The sequence below is a fragment of the Schistocerca serialis genome, chromosome 7 (genome assembly GCF_023864345.2).
Source record: "Schistocerca serialis cubense isolate TAMUIC-IGC-003099 chromosome 7, iqSchSeri2.2, whole genome shotgun sequence".
NCBI lineage: Eukaryota > Metazoa > Arthropoda > Insecta > Orthoptera > Acrididae > Schistocerca > Schistocerca serialis.
The window spans coordinates 555,080,619-555,107,975 of NC_064644.1; the positions used below are offsets into that span (position 1 = coordinate 555,080,619).

Sequence of the window (27,357 nt, forward strand, 5' to 3'; positions counted from 1 at the left end):
CATCTGCTGGGAGAATGATTAGGTCAGAATCTGTTTTGATATTGTGAATGGCTGTCCTTTCTTCAGTTGGGAGATTAGTGCCCTTAGGAAGGGACGTTGATAAAGATGATGCCAGGTGGTGATTAGGTGGGATGTTACAAAGAGGGTAATGATTAGGTGGTGGTATTAACTGAGAGAGGCAAGGTTCAATTTTGGGCTTAAGTAGGTTTTAGTTGAATGGATAAGTAATAAACAAGTGTTTCCACCGCAAGGTCTATGACTAGTGCAACTTGATTAAACTTAGATGTAGGTCTAAAGGTAAGGCCTTTCTATAGTACTGAAACTTAGGTAGGATTTTGGTTTTTGGTAGAAAGGTTAAGAACAATGATTTGGATTTGTTTGAGTTCTGGATTATGTGGAATTTTGGGAGAGAGCTTTGTTGGATATGGCAAATCGAAAAGGTCATCTAGGCAGTGTTTGCGTGCCATGAGGTATTGTTGAGGAGGTTCACTGTGGGTAGGGTATATTTTGGTGGGTAGTGGTGCAACTGAACAATATTCTTTGTCAGGACTTTGATTATTTGTCATCATGATAGCATGTACCTGCCATCCCTCCCTTCAACATTCCTTACCAGCCAACCAGACGCTTCCCTCTGAGCCACTAGCTGACCATCCCCTCTTCCTCCCTCTGCCCACCCCACCTAAATGCCACCATTCAACCCCCATCCCATCTTAGTCCACATGACAAAATGCGATCCTGGCATTTTGTGTCTAGCCAGCATAATGTAGGGGCCACTGGTGTGTGTGTGTGTGTGTGTGTGTGTGTGTGTGTGTGTGTGTGTGTGTGTGTGCGCGCGTGCGTGCGTGTGTGCATGCTTGCTGTAGCTCATCAAGTGATTTATTTTGAAAGCTAGCGGGTTTTCTTTCTCTTTAGTGCGTACCTGTCAACAATGCAATGCTTCTGCTATTCCGTGAGTGTTCTAGTTTCCTTCTAAATTGCCTACATTCTGCCAGAACTTTCCTTACTGCATCTAACTTATTTCTCAAGTTCAAGAATATATAATACATTCATTTTGCTTCTCTGTCCTGTAGAATCAATACACAGCAGTAGATGTAACAGAGGATTCAAAGGAAATTATAAAATGTGTCCAAAAGCTGAGCCAAAACAGTACCATGACATGGAAAGGCAACTTCACACTGCTCCATTTTGTTGATATTTTCAAAGGAGCAGATGTGAAAAAGATAAAGGATAATGGTGAGTTTTGATCAGTTCATATTTCAAAAATCTCATTACTTACTATTTCTTCTGAATTGTTCTATGCATAGGGGTGGTGGTTATTGCTGAAATAAACGGTTTTCGGTGTCCCCCCCCCCCCCCCCTCCACACACACCTGTGTAAACTGAGTATTAAAACCACTCAAAATGAGCAGTTTGAGAAATAACTGATTTTCGGTTTTTATTCCTATTATTTCCTGTAATAAATTCACCATTTGCAGCTTTTCTCAATAAGTGATAAGTCTTTGGATGCTATAAAAAAAAGACCAGTATTCTCCTTTTGGTTCTGATTTTATGAAACTGCTCAAGAATCATGTTGTGATTGGGTGTCATACCACTATTTGCACATTACCAATAGCCAGTGCAAAAGGATGGACACTGAGGTTGGAGACTTCTGTTTCTCCTGTTGATTTCCGTTTTCAAGGGCTACCAGCGATAAAGGCATAAGACACAGGCAGCAGATCAGTTACTTTCAATTGTATACCATGAATGAAGTGTTGCTAAGTTTTTCATTTATTTTGGTGGCTTTCCTCTTTTATTATTTAATAGAAATGGCAGACAAATCATTAGCCTTTTAAAGCAAATTAAGCATTGTACTTCATTGCTGTGTCACTTCATAAAAACATTTCCAGACTGTGTTTGGTGTCATTCTGCAATACAATGGACATCCAGCTACGACAGTGACGCTATTGTCTCAGCAGTGCTGTACCAGTTCTTATCCCATGTGTTTGTTGCTCATTTCTGATAGTAATGTTATTAAAATATGGATGATTGCTACTCCCATTTTCATATTTCAAACCAATAAAATTTTACAAATAAAAATTACTCCTTTTTTAAGAAAGGTTTACTCAAAAAGGAAAAATTGTAAAAATACTTTTTTTAATACTCAGCTGTTAGTAAAAAATAAAAACACCTGTTATTATCAAGACCTAACAAATACGAAAAAGTACCAATTATTCAAAACTAAAATACTGGTGTTGGTTTTAACTGATCCGTTTTTTCCATCCCTAACAAGCCATAAAAATATTTGCTGAAAGTTTTGTAATTGTCTGAACTCATTTAATCCGTTTGTTACCATTTATGTGAACTGCAATTTCCATATGGCTAGAATATTTTTTCAGTACATTTGTGTCTTTCATGCATGCACTGCTTCAGAGATTAAAGCTGTTCAAAAGTCATATACATTTTAAAAAATCACACAGCTCAGTTGCGTATAGTGCACCATCAAATAGTTCTCCACCTGAAGTGCAACTTAACATCTCTTACATTGAAAACAGTATTATGCGTGTTGTTGTCACTTGTAACAAGCCTTAAATATTCTGCATCGGGCAGTTTTATTCTCACTGCATATGGGTTTTCCAGGAAAATTAGCCCAATTCTCCTTTGCTTAGCAGCTCCTTACACAGGTAGTGAGGCACAGAAGCATTATTCAGGTACTGTTACGACAGGTTCAGTTATAACTTGGTGAATTTCATCGTCCTTGGTCCTTAGTTCAATATATGGTGGATGCAACTTGGATTCAGAAGTGTATATGAAGATGAACACTTATCATGCATAGCATTACCATCCATTCCTTGGGAATCTGTGCAACAGGTTGGTTTTGGACTTTGTTTTTCCCCTTGTATATGCAGTGCCACATATTGTTATCATGAAAATTTCATAGCAAGATATTTTTGACTAGTGCAGATGTCAGATTGTCTTTTCTTCCTTAACATAGTTGCAGTGAACTGAGCTAGCATATATTTCATTGTTAATCTTCCAGATTTGGCAATGTAAGTATTTTCCGAGACGTTTCCTGAAAAATTTGGGACATCAGCAAAAGTTGCCCATTTAATAATTATCCATCTGTCAGTCAGGGTCCATAAACCTCCAAAACAATCTTTTAACTATCTGAAAATTTGGTAACCACATCCTTTTATCATCATATAATAGCTGTATTGTGCAGAGCAAGTATTCCTTATATGTGCAGTATATGAGCTAATAATTTTTGGGATACTATCAGTTCTGTACCAAAAGGGTGTACTTCACATAATGTTGATGTCAAGGCTTGCTGTACTCAATGGTTTCTACTGAACATTTGAAAGTCTGCCCTAAATTTCACCAGACTTTAATCAATGCAAGCATTTTTACAGTGGCACATGTTTGTTGTCAGTACATTCTACTTCCCTTTCATCAGAAGTACAACTGTGTTCATCATGTTCTGAATTGTTACTTCCATTCTTTTCACTTTCATTCATTCATTTGTTCATTCAAAATTAATTAATCAGTTCATTCATTCAGAGATCATGTTGTGTCAATCCCTTCATGAAGTGAACCTACAGGTATGTGGAATGATTCGAGTTATGCATTAATAAGCAGAAGCGTCCACCGCAGGCTATTTGTGCAGAGTACTACAAACAACAAATTATGACTATAATAAAAAGGAAAGTTGGTCTCACCATATAGAGGAGATGCTGAGTCGCAGATAGGCACAACAAGAAGACTGTCACAAATTAGCTTTTGGCTAGTATGGCCTTTGTCAAAAATAGACCCCCCCCTCCCACACACACACACACACACACACACACACACACACACACACACACACACACACACAGTTGACAGAGACTGCAGTGGTGTGTGTGTGTGTGTGTGTGTGTGTGTGTGTGTGTGTGTGTGTGTGTGTGTGTGTGTGTGTGTGTGTGTGTGATCTATTTTTGATGAAGGCCGTACTGGCCAAAAACTAATTTGTGACAGTCTTTCTGTTGTGCCTATCTGCAACTCAACATGTCCACTATATGATGAGTAGCAGCTTTCCTTTTCATAATATTGTTAAATTATGACTATTGATAGTCTGTGCCTTCTGACAATTACGGAAGTTAATTCAAGTTAATTTTTTGTGTGTAAAGGTAGAGCTATTAGCAAAGAATAATGAAAATGAAATTTGATCTGTGTCAGCTTAGAACTTGAGGTCAGATCTCTTGTAGTCAGGAGCATTCATTCACTGCCTGGATCGTCATATGAATCAGAACAATACTTTCACTTGAGAAGTGACTGTGTGCTTCTTGTTTGTATTGATCACAAAGCACAGACTAAAACATGTTATACTTTCATTGTTGTTGTGATTTTACAAGCTTACACACAGTGCCATCTGTAGGTGTTGTCATAAGATGTAATGTCTCATTCATTTGAACACAAGCACAAAAACAATTGCACAGGTAAAAGTCAAGTGTACATAACAAAGTTCAGGCTTAGCTGCCAGTAAAAAATAAATGTGAATCCTGCCTACGAGAAATCATATGTTGATAAGAATAGAGCTCAGTGATGTTAAGCATTGAACATCTTCTGCTGTAAAGAAGACTGAGGACTGAACAATACTAACAGAGGTTTGTGCCCCGTGATATGATAAAATTTGACACCATAGAGACATATATGAAATTTATGTTCACCATAAACAATAGCCAGTGCCTCTTTTTGTTTTTGTACATACTGCTGCTGAACTAGAGGAGATGGCCAAAATAAAATTTTGTTCCTGTAAACAGTCAGGTTTCATTTTTACTCTGTTGTGGAAAATGTTGGGTCTGGGTTAGGTCTAGGCCAAATGGGGAACTGTAGATGACGGTTGCACAGCTAAAGCCAGAAAAAATGAAGGTCAGAATTTCATTCAGAATTCATCAACAGCATCAACAGGTGGATTTTCTTGTTAACAGAGTATCATAACTGATTGAAAGCATCTGGACCAAATATGTATTCAATTAAATGATGACCAAAAGGTAAATTTGTGTACTGCAAAAACTGTTTGATACTCAACTTGAAATGTTCCTTTTATCTACAACTCACGGCCACTGTATGTTTTAATGTTCTTGGCTAATGGTTGTAATGAGGATAACAGAGTAACTACATAAGTATTACAGTTGTTAAGTAATGCAGAAGCTCCTGTGTCCACTTGAAATATTGTTTTGCCCAAGATTTGCAAAAATCTTAAAATATTTTGTGGATTGCTAGTTTCCGTGTGTGCTAAAATTTCAATTTTAGGCACTGATTCACTGTTGTGCAGCTTCTTGACCTTATGAGGAATACAAGAATTACAAACATCACTAAAATGGCAATGTTTTTTTTATATTAGATGCAGATTTTGAACAACATAAGACACTGATGGGATGTACTACATACAAAATACTCAAGAGGGTGGTGGCATTAAGTGAGTATGTGGCTCTAAAATGTGATGAGAAGTACCTGAAGAAGATACAGAATTGGAACAATGCTCTGGGGAAGTTTTTTGTTTATTTCGCAAACATCTGTGAGCTCTTCTGTTTACGATTTCTGTCAATAAATGGAGCTTGCTTCCTAGACAGCTGAACTAGTTGTTTGTCTCATGGGCATGCACACAGTACAGAAACTTCTGAGTGTGTTTGCCATTGACTTTCAGTTTCTTGAAAGAATTTTGCACCATTTTCATGTCTTTGCCCAAAGGTGGATCCGAAAATTGAACTGCTGATCTTCATATTTATTTGGAATACTATCATGCTGAAAACCTTGAAAACATACGGCAGCAGTTCCATAGCTGCACCTAATACAATATTAAAATGCATTAAGCGCTTCTTTTTCAGGTGCATAGCAAATAATTAGGTCCCTGATTGGGGAGTCAGAATATGACTTCTTGTATTGTAGTGAAGCCACATTGAGTGGGCTAGCACATGATTGTGCACATACCTCATTTTGCGGACATCCTTGTGCCATCCTGTAAATCACTGGTTGGTGCCATGTGATCCTGTGGCAAGCCAGGTGGGAGGAGGGGGGATGGGGGATGTCCAATTCCTAGAGTGGCCTCTCAGTGTAGGCCTGTGGAACAGAGCATCACTGATGATGTGATCTGGCAAACGTTGTTGTTGTTGTTGTTGCTACCAGTGTCTTTTGTGGGTATGGCAGTAGGTGTTGTTATTAAAGACTTTATCCATAAAGCCATAGTGCTTCATTATAGCTGTATTGACGGCTGTACCTATCATTGTGTCTCATTGGCTTTACTTGTCATTGTAGGTTTCTGGGTTAATATCTTTGTTAAACTTGAATTGAAATGTATTTTCAAATATGTGTTTTCATTATTTCTTGTGTGGCCTAGATTGCACACAGTGCAGACATGAACACAGTTTAATTGCAGATCTCAGCATGTTGTTCTTAATGGAACAAAATCAATTGTTATAAAGATGATATCAGGAGTATGCCGTGGTAGCGTTATAGGGTTACTAATCTTTACATCATATATAAATGATCTAGTTGATGATATCAGAAACTCCATGAGCCTGTTTGCTTACAGTGTTGTTATCTACATGAATATTTCAATGTCAGGAAAATGCAGGAAAACCAGCAGAGAATCAGCAGTTCATGCAGGGATTGGCAGTTGATCCTAAACTTAGATAAATGTAATATATTTTGCATAAATTGGCGAAGAGATCAAGTATGGTTTCATTATGCTATCGACAGTAAACCACTGGAAACAATAACAGTCTTAAAATACCTGGGAGCTACTGCTTGAAGTGACCTAAAGTGGGACTACCACATAAAACTAGTTGTAGAAAAAACAGATTCCAAGGTGAGATTCATTGGAAGAATCTTAATGAACCGCATTTCATCCATGAAAGAATTGTCTTATAAAACACTTGTTTGAGCAATTCTTAAGTATTGCTTATCAGTGTGGGACTCTTGCATTAATGGAAAGGATACATAAAATCCAATGAAGAGTGGGGTATTTGTCACGGGGTAATTTAATAAGGATGAGAATGTTAGAGATGATTAATAAACTTCTGTGGAAGACACTACAAGAGAGGCCTTATTGATAATGGAGAGGTTCCTGTTGAAATTCTAAGAGCAAATATTCCAGGAAGATTCAAGTAACATAATGCTTCCACCCATATACACCTCGCAAAGTGACCACGACGAAAAGAACATGATAAATTAGAGCTCATACAGAAGTGTACCGACAGTTGTTCTTCCCGTGTGCCATTTTCAAATGGAACAGGATGGGGCGGAAATGATACTGGTACCAGAAGTAACCTGTGTGACTCAGTGTAAGGTGTCTTGCACAGTATGGCTGTAGGAATGTGGAAGTGGTCTTGATAATTATGTAGTGATATTCACAGTTGGGAGTAGGAAGACAGTAGGTGGAATAGTTTTTGGATGCAAGTTTCTGACACACAGAAACCTTTTATTGGGATGTGACCATCAACCATATATCCACCTCTATGAATGGTCACTGCTAAACTGTGGACTGTGGCCAGTACGAAGAGACCATCCAGTGTCAAATGTAGCTACTGAGCATAATACAGCAGACTTCAAAGTCTGCATTGCAATCTGTGAATTTTGAACCCCACCTTGTGCCCCCACCCTCCTCAACAATGCTATCTTTTCCAGAAGCACAGTTTTTCCTTATGGCTTTCTCAAATAAAATTTTCTCAGTTTTTTTACCAGGTTAGAATTGGGTGAGAATCAGGCATCAGCAGCTGACAGTTGTAATCATCACTGGTGATGTTTTGTTTCCCCTCCCCCACTTTCCCCTCCCATCCAGTGCCCAATAGTTTGATGAAGTATGTCATGTGATATCACACAAAAGTCATTAAGTTTGAGTATGCTACCAGAGACCACGTCAGTGTGTCTTCTTTCTCTCTCTCTCTCTGTGTGTGTGTGTGTGTGTGTGTGTGGGTGGGTGTGGGTGGGGGGTGGGGGGTGGAATATGCTTGTAGTGTCACCAGTCCCAGTGGAAAGTAACCAGCTCACTGTATTTCTCTGTATCCTTGCTGCACTGAGTGTGCTTTTCTGTTCGCTATAAAAGCTACAGTTGCTGTTCGTATGGAAGTTGTTGTGTATTGATTGCAACCAATTCCCAGTATATGGGACAACATATGTGTCTCATCTAACACAATTCTGTGCTTTTCAATGTTGTCTGTGAAGCTGTCCTCTGCAACCTAGGTTAGTCCAAATGCCAATATTTAATGTGTAATTCTTCTAATGCTGCACATACATGCTGATCAATATAGTAACTGCCACAGTTTAAAAGGCTGTCATAAATTCATGGAACCCTGGCACCAAGATTGTCTTCTACCTCGTGTAGCATCTCTCTTACCTTCTTAAGAGAATCGAAAATATCTTAAATGTTTTGTAAGCCAGTGTCCTAGTTATTTTACATAATCCCACCCCACAGAAAAGAATGAAATCTGTGAGGTGATAATCCTATAATTGTTGAACATATTTATGTTCTCATTTCTTGGAGAGTGGTAACTCAGTGTCTCTTCGCATACTTAATATCTCACTCCAGATGGTCCTTGGTGGAAATGATTGTAACTCTGTGTATCTACATGTTTAAAGCTGCTGTCTTGTAAGCCAAATTATGAAATCTATGAGCACTGAGATTTGAGTCAGGCTTGCATTATACAAAGTACCAGGTTTATGTTCACATTAAACATCTAAAAATGACAACTGTCCTTATCTCATAAACTGAATTGTGAACTTGATGTTAGGGTACATCCTCCTTGTATGATCATTGAACTGATAAAGAGATTCTATGCACTGTGGCTACACCATAAATGTGTTGTCAGCATTATGGAAGGACAGACTACGAGAAGCAGAGTTTCAAATAGTTTCCTGAAAGTCCCTCATAAAAGAATTATCTCTTACTGCAGACAAAGGATAAGCCATGACCGTTTTTGTTTCAGTCTTTCAGTAAAATACACTGCTGTACAAAAAGTGGGACCACACTTAAGAGAATAAAAACAAAACAAGTACAGATACAGGAAACAACTTATTCGAAAAGAAACTACAAATATTAAGCTATCTTTTTCATAAACCATCTTTTCACATAGCTCCCACCATTCTGAAAGCACAAGTTTTTGTATGCTCTTGCATTGAATTTTGCTACCTGTGTTGTTAACCATATGATAACGTGTTCTTTGAACTCGTCACTCTATAATTTTTGACCACCAGGTAATGTTTTCAGGCACAAAAAGAGATGGAAGTCACTAGGTGTGAGGCCATGGCAAAGCAATAGTCTTTGTGAGCATTCTGTGGCACTTATTCTGTTTCGTATTTCATGGTTTCATAATTGTCTCGTAGTAAATGTTTGCACCGATTGTTTCATTTGTGGTAAAAAATGCGCGTGTGGAATGCCCTGTCTGTCACAAAGACTGTGCACATGACTTTTTGATGTTCCAAGGTTTGCTGGTGATGCAGTGTGCTTCCATTCCATTGATTGTCATTTTGATTGAGGTGTTCCATAAGCAACCCAAGTCTCATATCTGGTCACTATCTTGCTTAGAAATTCATCACCATTTTTGTTCTAACGCATCAAAAAGTGCACTGACCGGGTGCTGTTTTCTTTTTGCACTGACCAGGTGCTGTTTTCTTTTTGCACTGACGAGATGCTGTTTTCTTTCTGTTTAAAGAGTTTACAGGACCCATTGAGCAAACATTTTTTTCAAAAATTAAGTTTTTCAGATACAGTTTCATGAAGAAGTGATCTTGAAATTTGCAGAAAGTTCTTAGAAAGATCTGATACTGTAAACTTGCAGTTTTCCTTTATGAGTTCTCCAATTACATGAACCAGTTTTTCATTAAGCAAACATAGATGCCCACTTCATTAGTCTTTGTGCACTTGATCACCACCTTCATTGAACTGTCAGAAATGTCAGCTTTCACTTAGTTAATACTAGGCAGAAGTCCTATCTGCATTTGGATCAGACCTCCTAGACTCTTATGCAAGAAAGGTGTGCAGTATTCTGCTGTATCCATTTTCAATAGCCTACCACAAGAATTTTTTAAAAATCTTACCAGTAATCCTCACATCTTCAAGTCTAAACTGAAGAATTTGCTCGAGATACTCCATCTTGTCTGTCGGGGAGTCCCTTAAAAAAAAATTAATCTGATTCCTGTGTTATATTCTTGACTATAATAATATATTCCCAGCAGCTTGTTGTCTGTGTAGGATTCATCTAAATTTTATTTTATCGAATATTAACTTTTATTATGGTAATTTCGTCTACTGACTCAATCCACAGCCGTGGAGGTTTTCTTTCCAGTTTGGTACTACAAAAGTAGACATTTAAATTATAAAAATAAATAAAAGTAGTAAGTTATCATTGAATTGCCCATTACATTTTTTCCACGAAACCCCTAAATCTTTTGAAAGTTGGGCTCTATAAGGTTCCCTTTCTGTGCAGCGACCGTGTAATATAAAATTATGAAGAATGTAGCAACCAGATTTCTATCATGAAAACTGCCAAGGACAGTACTTCTACTTATGGCATGTATCGGTTATAAAAATGCACCGATGATGACTTATATCAGTCGAAATTGATTTGCAACAAGATAAATAAATTATGTTTCCGTGACTGGTTGCTACATTCTTCATAACCCCTAAATTTGTCAGTTAATGTCAACTGGTTTGGTGGTTTTCGCATTCAGAAGATGAATTACAGATCTAATCTCAAAAGTGGCAGGATTATCAACCAACTTCACCATTCTAAACGAATACTGTACAGTATAAACAACAGACAAAGAACTGAAGATGGTGTCAATCCCTTCCCCTTGACTCAAAGCCACTACCATCCATGCACTGAACTGTTGTAGCTCTGCCATGGAAAAAATTACAAATGTAATGTACTTTCTGAATGTATCTCACGTGCATTTTTGTATGTGAAATACCAATGGCACTTTGCTGTGATACTCTGTGGCTTCTGTGACAGACGTGGCATTTCAGTGTCAACTGGTTGCACAATTACATGTAAACCACATTGCAACACAGAATCTCTGCTGTGCTACTGCTTGGCTCTTGTTAATATGCAACTTATTCCATGAAAATACCTCACCAATAACTTCCTATGAGACGCACTGTAAGATGCACTGCACTGTCTATTTCAATCCACTGATGATATCTACATCATCTGGTATATGAGACATTAGAGTAAACCTCAAACATTTACTCAGTGCTGAAATGATTTCTCCATTAATGGCCTGTGTAAAACACTCTAATATACATGTTTGGTTTGCTGTTGTATTTCTGAGATTAGGTCTGTGGTGGGCTGCCATATCAATTCATTACCAACAACAAGTGAGAGAGATCCATATAAAGATAGTGATGACATAAATTACACAGATCAAGACCCGTTTCATACCACATCTACTCTATTCTTTCTTTAACAGCTGATAGAATAGTCTTCAGGTAAATTGTATTTTAGAATATCTTATATGGAGCATGATCATGGCATACTTAGGTTAGAACTGGCTTATCTACACAAAATGCTCAATCATCAAAGTTTTGAAAACTAAGCTTCCTATGTGCCTGAAATGAGAAATTTACTGTCAGTATGTACCGTATTTACTCGAATCTGTGCGGCTTAGATTCGAGTAAATACGGTAGTAACATTTCTGAGTCACAAAAATGAGACTTGGGTTTTCAATGCAAAAACCATTCACAAAAGGAGGGTTGCTGAGTGAGCAGTGAAGAGATGTGTGATGTGAATCACCAGGAGAGACAAGAGAAAATTAAATGGTTCAGGGAACATGCTGGAGTGTAATTCATCATTATGACTCTGCATGAAAATGAAATTGCCAAATGAATGAATAGTCTATAGACAAGTGTAGTATTTTGTCAGATTCCAAGAAATTAGAAGTGAATGTGCAGCAACATAATGGTAGGTGGTGGTTGATGTAGTTGACACAGTAGGAACATGTATGTGTATCACTGAAGACTGTAATTCATGGACAAGTATGGAGTAGGCTATTATGCAGCAGTGGGACCAAGTTGATGACAATAATCGGTTAGATAGCTTTATTATGAATGCTTTTTCAAAGAAACTTTAGGGTATTATGCTACTAAAGAGTAATAAAAAGAAAGTTGAGACAATAATAAAGTCTCTGATTTGTAAGGAGTAATAGGTTTATGATCAGAGACCAATTTAGTATAGTGAAAAATCTGTGGCAATAGGAATAACATTTTGTTTAGCTGTAGAATATTTATTTCCAGACACATCTTTTCAGAGACTTTGTTAAATATTCAGTGGTGGGGTCTCTACACCAGGATTATGCTAAGTAGAGGCTAATAATATTGTTATATGTTTTTTCAATAGTTTTCAAAAAGACATTTACATTAAAGTTGTTGACATTACTGGCATTTTTACAATTTGGTTTTAGGAATATATATTCCCTTGACCAGGCAATATATTCGTTCTTGGACAAGATTCTGCAGGCCGATAAATATAGCTATGGCCTTTGGATGTCTTCTGTAACGTAAAAAGGGCACATCGGACCATCCAGATTTCTCATGATTTACTTAAATCACTTAAAATGAATGTCTGAATGGTTCCATTGAAAGGGCACAGCCAGTTTCCTCCATCTCCCCATGTCCAAACTTGTACTCCATCTCTAATGACCCCATCATCAACAGAACACTGAACCCCAATCCTTTTAATCTTGCTAAATAAACAGAAACAGTATAGCACATTGTTACCCTAGCAGGTTAAATGATGATGAAGAAGAAGAAGAAGAAAGTGCAGCTTGTGACCTCGGAAGTCAAAAACGAGATGTTGAAATATGGTGGTGATTTTGATAATATGACAGTTGCATAGGTAAATTTTATTTTAAATGACTGGTTGTTGGTTTTCTCCCCATTTGCTGAATCTTATAGCAGCTCAATAGTACATTTTCCATGAGTGTAGTGTTTCTACACTCTGACGATTATTTGAATTTTTTTCTGTTTTTCATTGTTTAGGTTTAGAAACACAGTTAATAATTTCCCAGGATGTATTTCAGCCAATATATGGTGTTTTTCAGGCCACAACAATTTGCCACTCTATGGAAAAGGTAAGAACTGGGCTCGAGGTGACATTGAAAGACTGTTCCGCAAGCTTATTCTGGAAGAATTCCTAAGAGAGGATATGATTGTAACTCGTGATGATATAGCAGTTGCCTATGTGAAACTGGGCAGAAAAGCTGTTGACTTAATGACAGGAAAAGTGAAGGTAATTACATTTCTGTCATTGGTAGTTTTACATTTGTTGTAAAAAATTCAGTAAGTAAAGAAAGAATTATCTGCTTTAGTTGACTCAGGTATGTGCCAAAAGCTGCCTGCCAAGCTTGTGTAATCTGATGAGTTCTTAAAAAAATATTTTTTATTTGTTTGTTACACAGATTTATTTTAGCGATTTTCTCAGTAGTTCTGATATTAGGTATATGAGTGCCAGAAAACACTGCAAGAAACCTCACATTGTCCCTATGACCAATTTTAAAATTAGGTCAATTTGCTATTGCTGTCTTGGATAAGGTAAATTTTTCTCCAGTGCTTTATGTGACTTATGGTTACACGTGGAATTTTAACCTGTAGAAATAATGGGAGCATGAAACAAGATAACATATCTATAATAGCTTTGTACCTTTAAACTCTTAAGAGAGAGCATCTATATAGCGTATGTTCCCGATTGAGATATGAAGGGTGCTGTTGAATTTTTTAGATTGAATATGGGAATCCTTTTGTCTTTTCTGACATTTTTACAGTTGAGTGAGCAGTGATCACTTGGCTAATTGCTTACTTTCTATCATAAAATGAGAATTTTTTGCTGTTTTCACCCTGCTGTTTGCGTCCACAGTGAAAAAGATAGCACAAAGAATTAGCATGTTGGAGCAGCGGACCACTAGTATTAGGGAGTGGGCCATAAGAGGTCAAAGTTGTCACACCACTCAACTCTGGCTTTGTTTGATGGATCTGCAGACACTGTGAACTATGAAGCTCATCCAGGACACCATCTATTTCAAGTTACCCAACTTGACAGAAGGATAAGGGGTTAGGCAGAGACAAATTTCACTGCTGGAAAGGCCCCCCATGTTACAGTGAAATATTACTGGCTTCAGGCTACAAGTGGAGGACTTGAAACTTCTGGAGTAGGAAGACTCCTGTGCTTGTGTGTGAAAGTAATGCATTTTAAACATACTGTTTTTTTGTCATCACCTCTTTGATTGATTTGCTGCAGCTGCCTCAACTTCCTCTCCTGTTTCAATCTTTTCATCTGAGTAACACTTCCACTCAGTAGTGTTAATTTGTTGGATATATGCCAATGTCTACCTTCCCATACAGTTTTTGCAGTCTGCAGCTTCCTCTATAATCATGGAAGTTATTTCCTGGTGTCTTAACATATCTCCAGTCATTCTATCCCTTCTTCTGTTTAGCGTTTTCCGTGTGCTCCTTTTCTCCCCAATTCTCTGGAGAACCGCCTTATTTCTTATCTTTCCAGTCCACTTAATTCCACATCCTTCTATAACACCACGTCTCAAACACTTTGATTTTCATCTTTTCTGGTTTACTCTCAATCCATGATTCACTTCCATATACTGCTGTGCATACGTTCTCAGAAATTTCCTCCTCAGCTTAGTCTTATTTTTAATACTGTTAAACTTCTTTTTCCAAGGAATGCCCTCTTTGCCTGTGCTCCCTTGCTTATTAATATACTCCTCATTTCATCTGACATGCATTAGTTTTTCTTCTCTGACATGCATTAGTTTTTCTACTCTGCATTTACAACATGTGTCCCAATTTTCAAAAGTTTATTGCTAATCTCATTTGTACAGTGATGTCTATACTCCACAAGCCCCATTATGGTGTGCGTGGTAGAGGGTACCTATGGTAATGTTATAATTTCCGTTTCCTCTGTTGCATTCACAAATGGTGCATGGAAAGAATGACTGTCATTAAACTTCTGTATGAGCTGTAAGTGTTCAGATTTTTTCATTGTGGTCACTTAGTGAGATTTATGTGGGAGGAAGTAATATGTTACCCGACTATTCTTTGAAAGATATGCCCTCAGAATCTCAACAGTAACCTTCTCCTTGATACACAATGGCTCTCATGTATGAGCATCTCCGTAACACACTAAATGATCCCTTGATGAAATGTTGGGTCTCCTCTTATCTTATCTGTCAATCCTACATGGTAAGAGTCCCAGACTGATGAAGTATATTATGTAATGTATTCACAAATTGCAAATATGATTGTACAGCGACTATATGATTTACTAGTAACATATCAAAATTTGTGCCGGACTTGGACTCAAACCTGGATTTCTAGCTTCATGGGAGTGGTCACCTTAACTGCCTTGGCCACCCAAGCATGCCTCCAGGAACAACTCAAACTTCCATATGTCCTAGCATCTGTATACATTAGTGCTCGCATACAAATTGTATGATTCCTGCACAGGGAGAGACATTGTTTTGCTTGTCAGATTGTCATGCTTTGGTATGAAATACAGTAGGGCAATGTCTATATTATATAGTGTGTGTAGTTCAGTGAAATGTTCCTTTGGGCATGCATTCATCGAACTATACAAACACTGTAAAATATACACTCTCCCCTGTTGATGAAAAATACTCCAGAAATGGCCGAACAAGTGTTTTGTAGTGCTGCTTGTGGAAAGGTATAGGGACGTGGTGGGGGCAGGGTAGAGCTGCAAGGTGTAGTCAGGAGGTTTGAGGGAGGTGGGGAGGTTTGAGGGAGTGGGAGGGGAAGGGGAGAGGAGGAGGAGGAGGAGGGAAAGACTCGTGGGTGTATTGGTGGAATAGAAGGCTGTGTAGCACTGGAGTGGGACTAGGGAAGGGGGTAGGTGAAGGAAGGACATGGACTAGCGAAACGTGAGGCCAGTGTTGGTTACAGGTGATGTGTTGGTAAATGTGCCAACACCTTGTAGATAGAGGAGGCCTAAATGGAAGCTATCTAACGCAGACGGGCGTGAATTCTGGAACAGGATAAGTAGTGAATTCTAATAAGAAAAGTATGCAGCTCCTCAAATACTTAACTTTATTCCATGTTGTGGTACATCGCTGTTGATAATACAAATAAGACTCTCTTCAGATACGGTTAATGGCGCCTTGCTAGGTCGTAGCCATGGACTTAGCTGAAGGCTATTCTAACTGTCTCTCGGCAAATGAGAGAAGGCTTCGTAAGTGTAGTCACTAGCAAAGTTGTCGTACAACTGGGGCGAGTGCTATTCCGTAACTCGAGACCTGCCTTGTGGTGGCGCTCGGTCTGCGATCACACAGTGGCGACACGCGGGTCCGACATGTACTAAATGGACCGCGGTCGATTTAAGCTACCACCTAGCAAGTGTGGTGTCTGGCGGTGACACCACAACAGGAATTTAGGCTTGGCTAGCACTTGGATGGGTCATCGTCAGAGTCTGTTGAACCTTGTTGGCAAGTGGGGTGCACTCAGCCCTTATGAGGACAGTTGAGCAGCTACTTGATTGAAAAGTAGTGGCTCTGGTCACAAAAACTGATAGGGGCTGGTAGTGCAGTGTGCTGACCAAAGCCCCTCCCTATCAGTATCCAACGATGCCTATCGGCTGAGGATGACACGACGGCCATCTGTACCATTGAGGCTTCTGAGGCCTGTTCAGATGGAGTTTTGTTTAGTATATATTGTAGGGAGAGTCCCCACCTGTGCAATTCAGAGAAGCTGGTGTTGGTAGGAAGGATTCAGAGGGCATAGGCTATGAAGCAGCCATTGAAATGTTGTTGTGGGCAGTGTGTTCAGCAGCTGGGTGGCCCAGCTGTCTCTTGGCAATAGTTTCAGCGATCATTCATGGGGACAGAGAACTTGTTGGCTGTCATGCCCACATAGAAAGCAGCACAGTGGTTGCAGCTTAGTTTGAGATCACATTACTGCTTTCATAAGTAGCCCTTACTTTGATGGAATAGTTGATGCCTGTGGCCAAACTGGAGTAGTTGGTTGTGGGAGGATATATGGGACAGGTCTTGGATCTAGGTGTATTACAGGGCTATAAGCCATGGGGCAAGGGATTGGGAATGGGTGGAGTAGGTTCAGCGGGTTGTGGAATATCACCCACCTTGCAGTGGCATTACGCTGCCCACTGAACCTATGCAGGTCCTTGTCCATACCTACTCCACCTCTGTAGCCAAACATACTGCCCGCGACAACATGCTTCATTTCAGTGACTGCTTTACAGCCTACACCAACTAGATCCTTCCTGCCAACATTAGTTTTTCTGAATTGCGCAAGTGGGAACACTCCGTGCAGTATATCCTACATTCCTGTAACCTGGTCTGGCCTCGATCTTCGCTAGTCCCTGGCCTTTATCCACCTAGCCCCTTCCCTACACCTACTTCAGCACTACACAGTCTCCTATTCCACTGATACATCCACTAGTCCTTTCCCTCCTCTTACTTTTCTGCCCCCCCCCCCCTGCCCCCTCCATGCACCTAGCATCCTTACGCTGTTCCCACCATGTCACTGCATGCACCCACAAGCAACACTACACCTTCCCCCACTACCCATAGACTGCTTCTCCCATCAGATGTAACTGCTGTGTGCAGTCCAGTCCAGGGAGACCATTCTGGCAAAAGCACTTGCTATTGGTTGGAGGCCCATGAGCCTGTTCCTGATTTATAAGAAGATGAAAGCCGTAGCTGCTTCCTCCTTGTGGCACATTTCTTCATGGCTTCCAGTGGTGCTTTGTCATGAACCTCAAGAAACTTTTGTTTCAGAGTAGAGCACAGAGACTTTATAGTGTATTTTTGTTTGCACACTCCATTTCCATGAAAAGCAACAAATTCTTCTTCAAATGTCAAAACTTCATTTGTCCAATGTGGCATTGGAGAGTAGAGACCACACAAGATATAATTGATATCCAGTCTGCATTAGGCTGTCTTACTTCACTTTTTCCTGCTGTAAAACTTAATGATTCATCCGTGTTTTGGTACTTAAATGCAGTTTAGCCTAAGATGGTCTTCACCACATCTGGAAGAACATTCGAGACTACATAGTCATCGCACACTGATACCACATCTGTTAATAAATTTTCTTTGAAGTTCACAGCTTCTGGGTTTTATCATACTGGCAATTCATCCGCAACAGTTACACAGAGCTCACTGGTAATGAAACTTAAGAATGCAGAATCTGAATGGATGTCACACTGAGAAGACTCTGCATTTAAGTCTTCAGTAACTGGTCTTTTCCCAGAGAAAGAAATATCACTTGCACTATCTGTCAATATAAGGAGATGCACTCTGTTCCTTACTTCAAATGATGTAGGGTTGTTGCAAAATATATCTGATCTGTGTACCCCCACAGAAAAAGATAAATAAATAAATTCCCAAGCAATCTTGATTTAATCTGGAAGTTTATATGTAGCTGACATTCACACTTTCGAAAAGACCAAAGAGAGATTTTATTGACGTAATGAAACGTTTATGGAAAGGCAAGAATGTGTCACCAACTTGGATTCCTGAACAAATGTTTAAGAATCTATTTAGAGTCTTCTCCTGAATTAAGATATTCATTCCATGACCACTACGCAGAGGTTAGCATTCATCTTGGACATCAGATATGTCATTAATAAGTTCAATAAAAATTTCTTTCAGTGTCTTTGTGGAGAACATACTTAAAAACCTGAGCCATCCATTGTGAAACAAGCATTCTGCTATCATTACATTCTGCTTTGCTCATCCAGTCACATTTAAGTGTGCTTCAGTAATGTGGTATGTTACCGTTAGGTCACTTTTTTAATGTTTAAAAAGTTCCCATATAATTGTGTTAGTTATCTTGTACCCATTAGGTAGCTTACTTCCTCTATCAATGAAATGGTTCCTCAACACCTTTAACAGATTTGGTACATTGGAGAAAACCCATACATTCCTGGTTTTGTCTTCTTGATTTATCTGTATTGAAACACAATTCCTTCCAAACGTTTATATTTTTACCACCTATATCATAGCTACAGCATATATTCCCATTTCCTAAACTGCCTTGATGGGGCTCTGAAGCAAACTACTAATCATAATTGTGATGAAATCATAATAAACTGGTTGCTACCACTGTCCACACAACCCATGAATCTTGCAGATTTGAGTATTTCAGTGTGGACCATCTCGTATATCCTCTGATGAAGTGTAACATATGCAGCCACCAACATTCATTTCATCAAATGTCAAAACTGATAATCTCTCTTGGGTAGTGAAAGTGTTTCACTTAGTCTTCAATAAACACAGGATGTTGTTGTTGTTGTGGTCTTCAGTCCTGAGACTGGTTTGATGCAGCTCTCCATGCTACTCTATCCCGTGCAAGCTTCTTCATCTCCCAGTACCTACTGCTACCTACATCCTTCTGAATCTGCTTGGTGTATTCATCTCTTGGTCTCCCTCTACGATTTTTACCCTCCACGCTGCCCTCCAATACTAAATTGGTGATCCCTTGATGCCTCTGACCATGTCCTACCAACCGATCTCTTCTTCTAGTCAAGATGTGCCACAAACTTCTCTTCTCCCCAATCCTATTCAACACCTCCTCATTAGTTATGTGATCTACCCATCTAATCTTTAGCATTCTTCTGTAGCACCACATTTCAAAAGCTTCTATTCTGTTCTTGTCTAAACTATTTATCGTCCATGTTTCACTTCCATACATGGCTACACTCCATACAAATACTTTCAGAAACGACTTCCTGACACTCGAATCTATACTCGATGTTAACAAATTTCTCTTCTTCAGAAACACTTTCTACATTTTATATCTTCTCTACTTCGACCATCATCAGTTATTTTGGTCCCCAAATAGCAAAACTCCGTTAGTATTTTAAGTGTCTCATTTCCTAATCTAATGCCCTCAGCATCACCCGACTTAATTCGACTACATTCCATTATCCTCATTTTGCTTTTGTTGATGGTCACCTTATATCCTCCTTTCAAGACACTAACCATTCCGTTAAACTCCTCTTGCAAGTCCTTTGCTGTCTCTGACAGAATTACAATGTCATCGGTGAACCTCAAAGTTTTTATTTCTTCTCCATGGATTTTAATACCTACTCCGAATTTTTCTTTTGTTTCCTTCACTGCTTGCTCAATATACAGATTGAATAGCATCGGGGAGAGGCTATAACCCTGTCTCACTCCCTTCCCAACCACTGCTTCCATTTCATGCCCCTCAACTCTTATAACTGCCATTTGGTTTCTAAACAAATTGTAAAGAGCCTTTCACTCCCTATATTTTTTCCCCCTGCCACCTACAGAATTTGAAAGAGAGTATTCCAGTCAACATTGTCAACAGTTTTCTCTAAGTCTACAAATGCTAGAAACGTAGGTTTGCCTTTCCTTAATCTAGCTTCTAAGATATGTCGTAGGGTCAGCATTGCTCACGTGTTCCAATATTTCTATGGAATCCAAACTGATCTTCTCCTAGGTCGGCTTCTACTAGTTTTTCCATTCGTCTGTAAAGAATTCGTGTTAGTATTTTGCAGCAGTGACTTATTAAACTGATACTTCGGTTTTTCACATCTGTCAACACCTGCTTTCTTTGGGATTGGAATTATTATATTCTTCTTGAAGTCTGAGGGTATTTCGCCTGTCTCATACGTCTTGCTCACCAGATGGTAGAGTTTTGTCAGGACTGGCTCTCCCCAGGCCGTCAGTAGTTCTAATGGAATGTTGTCTACTCCCGGGGCCTTGTTTCGACTCAGCTCTTTCAGTGCTCTGTCAAACTCTTCGCGCAGTATCATATCTCCCATTTCGTCTTCATCTACATCCTCTTCCATTTCCTTAATATTGTCCTCGAGTACATCGCCCTTGTATAGACCTTCTATATACTCCTTCCACCTTTCTGCTTTCCCTTCTTTGCTTAGAACTGGGTTTCCATCTGAGCTCTTAATATTCATACAAGTGGTTCTCTTTTCTCCAAAGGTCTCTTTAATTTTCCTGTAGGCAGTATCTATCTTACCCCTAGTGAGATAAGCCTCTATATCCTTACATTTATCCTCTAGCCATCCCTATTTAGCCATTTTGCACTTCCTGTCGATCTCATTTTTGAGATGGTTGTATTCCTTTTTGCCTGCTTCATTTACTGCATTTTTATATTTTCTCCTTTCATCAATTAAATTCAATATTTCTTCTGTTACCCAAGGATTTCTACTAGCCCTCATCTTTTTACCTACTTGATCCTCTGCTGCCTTCACTACTTCATCCCTCAAAGCTACCCATTCTACTTCTACTCTATTTCTTTCCCCCCTCCCTGCCATTTGTTCCCTTACGCTCTCCCTGAAACTCTGTACACCTCTGGTTTAGTCAGTTTATCCAGGTCCCATCTCCTTGAATTCCCACCTTTTTGCAGTTTCTTCAGTTTTAATCTACAGTTCATAACCAATAGATTGTGGTCAGAGTCCACATCTGCCCCTGGAAATGTCTTACAATTTAAAACCTGGTTCCTAAATCTCTGTCTTACCATTATGTAATCTATCTGAAATCTGTCAGTACCTCCAGGCTTCTTCCATGTATACAACCTTTTTTTATGATTCTTGAACCAAGTGTTAGGATATCTTCGAGAATATCTGGTCTACATTTAAATTCCTTCATCCCTTTCTGAAGTGTTACCCTGTAAGGCAAAGGCACTTTTCACTTTTGCAAATAAGCAAATGCTTTTGGCAATAGAACTCTTGAAGTCAATGAATGGGCAATGTCCTTTGAATTCCATTTTTCCCTTTTGTTTTCTTTCAACAGGCACCATATCTGCCCTAGTATAAAACACTTTGACAACACATTGCTTACACTTTTGTGTAATTTCTTTTTTTCTTTCATATCAGATGACATTTTTGTACACTTTAATGAAAGAACATGGCAATGAGCATTCGTTTTAGTAAGGCTACATCACATTTTTAGTGCTGCTTCTTTCTGTGCATTAAGTTCTTTCAAAAAAATTCATTTTCGGCCTTCAATTCCTTAATTTCTAAATTAAGTATTTATTCACTATTTCACTGAGCTCATGAACGGAATGTATAGCTGTGGTCTGGTTGGATGTTGGTTTTTTTCAAAGTTCATTTTTGCAAACTTCTTACTTCAGAGACTGGGAGTTGTTCTCGACTGCCAGAACTCTAAAGACTGAATTTACTCTTATTACTCCTGGAATTCTTTACTAAGCACAATACAACTACATTAATTTATCATTATTAATCAAATAAATAATATACAAAAGCAATAAAATATCAGTGACATAAATTAGTACAAAATTGATAATATTTAAAAATAGAATTTCAAGAAATTGATAGGATTCAGACTCACAACCTTGAGCATATGAAGTAAGAATCTTACCAGTTGTGCTAAACAACCACTTTGAGGAACACTCTTGTTGTTAAGGTTACAAAGCATCACTCAAAATGTGCAGGTAAAACACTTCAGTCACATGTTGTACAATGTTCTTAGATTGAAATAGTTAACACATCTAGAGAATATGAAAAAAGTAATGGCTATTTCCATGATAAATGAAACTATAATATCCAGGAGCAAAAGATAGTAGACCTGAGAAACATAATTTATTTCTATCCTCCACAATGTAGTGAGTCACTCATTATCATAGAGTAATTCAGTACCTCGTGATAACAGCATTAAATTTATGTGAATCAATTTATTTTAAGATAATTTTCGAGTTACCATTATTTTATGTACTGCACAACCAACAAAGCACAGAAACATATCAAGTCTAACAACACCTCCTCTGACAAATGTAACAAAAGTGGCATGTATTAGTTAACATGTAGTTCATGCCCATCTTTTTTCATAGAGCAAACAAAACATCTCTGAGCCTTAAAAAGATCATCTCATAGAGTAAAGCAACAATCTAAGTAGTATTGAAACCAATCTAAAAGTTCTCAGAGAAAATAAAAGTCTCTATCAAAAACTCACAATAGAGGAGAACCACCACATATAAATAGCAATAGTACAAGGAAAGAAAAATTTGAACTAATATACAACACCATGCAGCAAAACTCTCTTTGTAACATTTGAACAATTGCAGATGCAGCTACCTAGTTCCGAATCTGACAGAGGCAGCTATCAGATGGTGCATAAACCTTGTTCATTAACTGACTTTAAAATATACACATTGACGTCGTGGCCTTTGCTGTACTGTGGATTGTGGGATTGCAGCAGAAAAGTTTTCTGTAAAGTGCTACAACCACATTTACTGATGAGAACGATTTGTAATATACTGCAGCAATGTTGCTCTTTATTCCACTGTGTAACAAGTCCGACTTATGTATCCCACTCGATTGGGATCTGATAGCAGTTCTTTCAAAAAAATATTAATTAATATGACCGTGTACCTAATGGGGGCTGGCAGTCGGATTTGACTGCTACGGATTTGTTACATTCCATTTTGTCCTTCTCAAATGCTGTAATAATGAAATGTCCGGTGACAAGAAGAAACGCCAACACAGCTTCACTAATCAATATTTGTCTCAAAAACACAAAAGGAAGGAGACAGCCACTGCCTTCGTCTTACATATTTAATAACGGCTAATCTCAGCACAGGCTTCCTCGCTATTCATTATTGTCACACGCAAATTCAATCACTGCAATCCAACACTGCAATCCAAATGATGCCGGCGCGGTAGATGCGAAACCACAAATATCGGCACAGAAATATCACTGATCACTCTCGTAATTATACTTTTTCACTTTCCCGTATTATTCTAACACAAAGGGGTTAAACTGCGGCGATGGCCACTCCCTTTGTCGGTAAAGCCTTGCACTACAGCAACAGGCCTCCACACGGCTCGGCCCGCAACCTGGGAACTCACTTCAACTCTACACTCGCTCTCGCAACACGACACTATCGATTGTTTACCCTATCGACCTGTGCCGAGTGCAAACTTACAGTAAGGGCCTACGGACCCCTTACATCCCCGCCCTCAAAAACTTCTTTGGAGCCTCTGGCGTAAAAGAATCAGCAAGGGAATTAGACATTGCTACATCTGGACAAAACACATAGTGTAAATAATTAATGAAATTACAATTCACCAAATAATCCCTCGACTCCGGTAGTGGGCTGCCTCCACAATAATATTCTACAAAAGGTTATTACATCTCACAAACATGGCATTGTCCAAATTACAATTTTTTATCAAACAGCAATAATCCTCTATAGTCCATATTGAATGAAACACACAACATACAATCAAAAATTATTACGTGAACACATGACATATGAGGATTTATGTTACAAATTACTTGTTACAGGTTTTTACACCCATTCTCAGGTAATCGTCGATATGAAATATGCAATTCTAATTATAACACATCAGAAAACACAATGTAAATAAACATTCCCCTTTTTCAAATGTCCGTTCAACAACTAAATGTCCTAAACATGTCCTACGCAACTACATCAAGGAGCTTGAACACTCTCATTTCAGACATTTGCCCTAATCGAGTTCCCCTTCCTCATCTGGGTTATCCCTGTTCTCGTGTGAGTAGTACCTTTTTATGTTTTCCACATGTTCCTTACCATGCACTCTCTTTGTCCGTGCATATTCCAACTCCACAGTGTTAGGATGACCAATTTTTATAATCCTGTATGGTCCCTTATAAACGTGGTTGAATTTATGTATTTCAGAGTTTATTTTCTTTGATTTTGCATGAACCTTTACTAGTACCAAATCTCCCACTCGGTAAGTTATCGGTTTCACTAGCTTGTCATGTCTTTCCTGTCTTTTCCTAGCCTTCTCCTTCATACTTAATTCCACTAGCTCCAATTTCCTTTCCCAAGTCAATGAACTTCCTGGTGGGTAGACTAGCAACTCACGAAAAATACTATCGGGTTCTTGATTGAGCAATACTTCACATGGTGCAAACCCTGTAGAATCATGTGGGAGGTGATTCCTGACCCGCTCAAATTCTTCCAGATATTCTTTCCATGAACCATGCTTCCTATGACAGTATGTTCAGCATAAACGGTTCAATTCCTTCATTGTTCGTGCTGCAGGGTTAGAAGCTGGCCTATACCTAGAAATGGCAATTTGTTCTATTCTGTGCTCATTTAGCATCTCTGTCCACTCCTTTGACCTAAATTGTGACCCATTATCACTCAAAATTCGCTTAGGAATACACACCTTTTGAAAATAGTCTTTCTCAAAATGGTTAATGATGGCTCTACTAGTAGCTTTCTTCAATGGGTAAAATTTTATGTACTTGGAAACCAGTTCTTCCACTACTAAGATTTGTGTGTAATTCCCTCGTGAGGCAGGAAGTGGCCCAAAAAGATCCACTGCAACTATGTCCTTAATTGCTGTTGGTACAATTGGATGCCCCCCCCCCCCCCCCATGAACCATGGACCTTGCCGTTGGTGGGGAGGCTTGCGTGCCTCAGCGATACATATAGCCGTACCGTAGGTGCAACCACAACGGAGGGGTATCTGTTGAGAGGCCAGACAAACGTGTGGTTCCTGAAGAGGGGCAGCAGCCTTTTCAGTAGTTGCAAGGGCAACAGTCTGGATGATTGACTGATCTGGCCTTGTAACAATAACCAAAACGGCCTTGCTGTGCTGGTACTGCGAACGGCTGAAAGCAAGGGGAAACTACAGCCGTAATTTTTCCCGAGGGCATGCAGCTTTACTGTATGATTACATGATGATGGGGTGCTCTTGGGTAAAATATTCCGGAGGTAAAATAGTCCCCCATTCGGATCTCTGGGCAGGGACTACTCAAGAGGATGTCGTTATCAGGAGAAAGAAAACTGGGGTTCTACGGATCGGAGCGTGGAATGTCAGATCCCTTAATCAGGTAGGTTAGAAAATTTAAAAAGGGAAATGGATAGGTTGAAGTTAGATATAGTGGGAATTAGTGAAGTTCGGTGGCAGGAGGAACAAGACTTCTGCTCAGGTGACTACAGGGTTATAAACACAAAATCAAATAGGGGTAATGCAGGAGTAGGTTTAATAATGAATAGGAAAATAGGAATGCGGGTAAGCTACTACAAACAGCATAGTGAATGCATTATTGTGGCCAAGATAGATACGAAGCCCACACCTACTACAGTAGTACAAGTTGATATGCCAACTAGCTCTGCAGATGATGAAGAAATTGAAGAAATGTATGATGAAATAAAAGAAATTATTCAGATTGTGAAGGGAGACGAAAATTTAATAGTCATGGGTGACTGGAATTCGAGTGTAGGAAAGGGAGAGAAGGAAACATAGTAGGTGAATATGGATTGGGGGACAGAAATGAAAGAGGAAGCCGCCTGGTAGAATTTTGCACAGAGCACAACATAATCATAACTAACACTTGGTGTAAGAATAATGAAAGAAGGTTGTATACATGGAAGAACCCTGGAGATACTAAAAGGTATCAGATAGATTATATAATGGTAAGAAAGAGATTTAGGAACCAGGTTTTAAATTGTAAGACATTTCCAGGGGCAGATGTGGACTCTGACCACAATCTATTGGTTATGACCTGTAGATTAAAACTGAAGAAACTGCAAAAAGGTGGGAATTCAAGGAGATGGGACCTGGATAAACTAAAAGAACCAGAGGTTGTACAGAGATTCAGGGAGAGCATAAGGGAGCAATTGACAGGAATGGGGGAAAGAAATACAGTAGAAGAAGAATGGGTAGCTTTGAGGGGTGAAGTAGTAAAGGCAGCAGAGGATCAAGTAGGTAAAAAGACGAGGGCTAGTAGAAATCCTTGGGTAACAGAAGAACTATTAAATTTAATTGATGAAAGGAGAAAATATAAAAATGCAGTAAGTGAAACAGGCAAAAAGGAATACAAACGTCTCAAAAATGAGATCGACAGGAAGTGCAAAATGGCTAAGCAGGGATGGCTAGAGGACAAATGTAAGGATGTAGAGGCCTATCTCACTAGGGGTAAGATAGATACCGCCTACAGGAAAATTAAAGAGACCTTTGGAGATAAGAGAACGACTTGTATGAATATCAAGAGCTCAGATGGAAACCCAGTTCTAAGCAAAGAAGGGAAAGCAGAAAGGTGGAAGGAGTATATAGAGGGTCTATACAAGGGTGATGTACTTGAGGACAATATTATGGAAATGGAAGAGGATGAAGATGAAGATGAAATGGGAGATACGATACTGCGTGAAGAGTTTGGCAGAGCACTGAAAGACCTGAGTCGAAACAAGGCCCCCGGAGTAGACAATATTCCATTGGAACTACTGACGGCCGTGGGAGAGCCAGTCCTGACAAAACTCTACCATCTGGTGAGCAAGATGTATGAAACAGGCGAAATATCCTCAGACTTCAAGAAGAATATAATAATTCCAATCCCAAAGAAAGCAGGTGTTGACAGATGTGAAAAT

The 27,357-nt window shown here is 39.0% G+C and overlaps 1 protein-coding gene across 1 annotated transcript in view; it reads left to right on the forward strand.

Annotated features, from left to right (window-relative positions):
• Positions 1–27,357, forward strand: part of LOC126412096 (Bloom syndrome protein homolog) — a 196,612-nt gene that overhangs the window by 146,375 nt on the left and 22,880 nt on the right. Inside the window, exons 19-20 of the mRNA XM_050081515.1 lie at positions 1,071–1,233; positions 13,050–13,237. Of these exons, the coding sequence (XP_049937472.1) occupies positions 1,071–1,233; positions 13,050–13,237 (351 nt within the window). The remainder of the gene's footprint in view (positions 1–1,070; positions 1,234–13,049; positions 13,238–27,357) is intronic.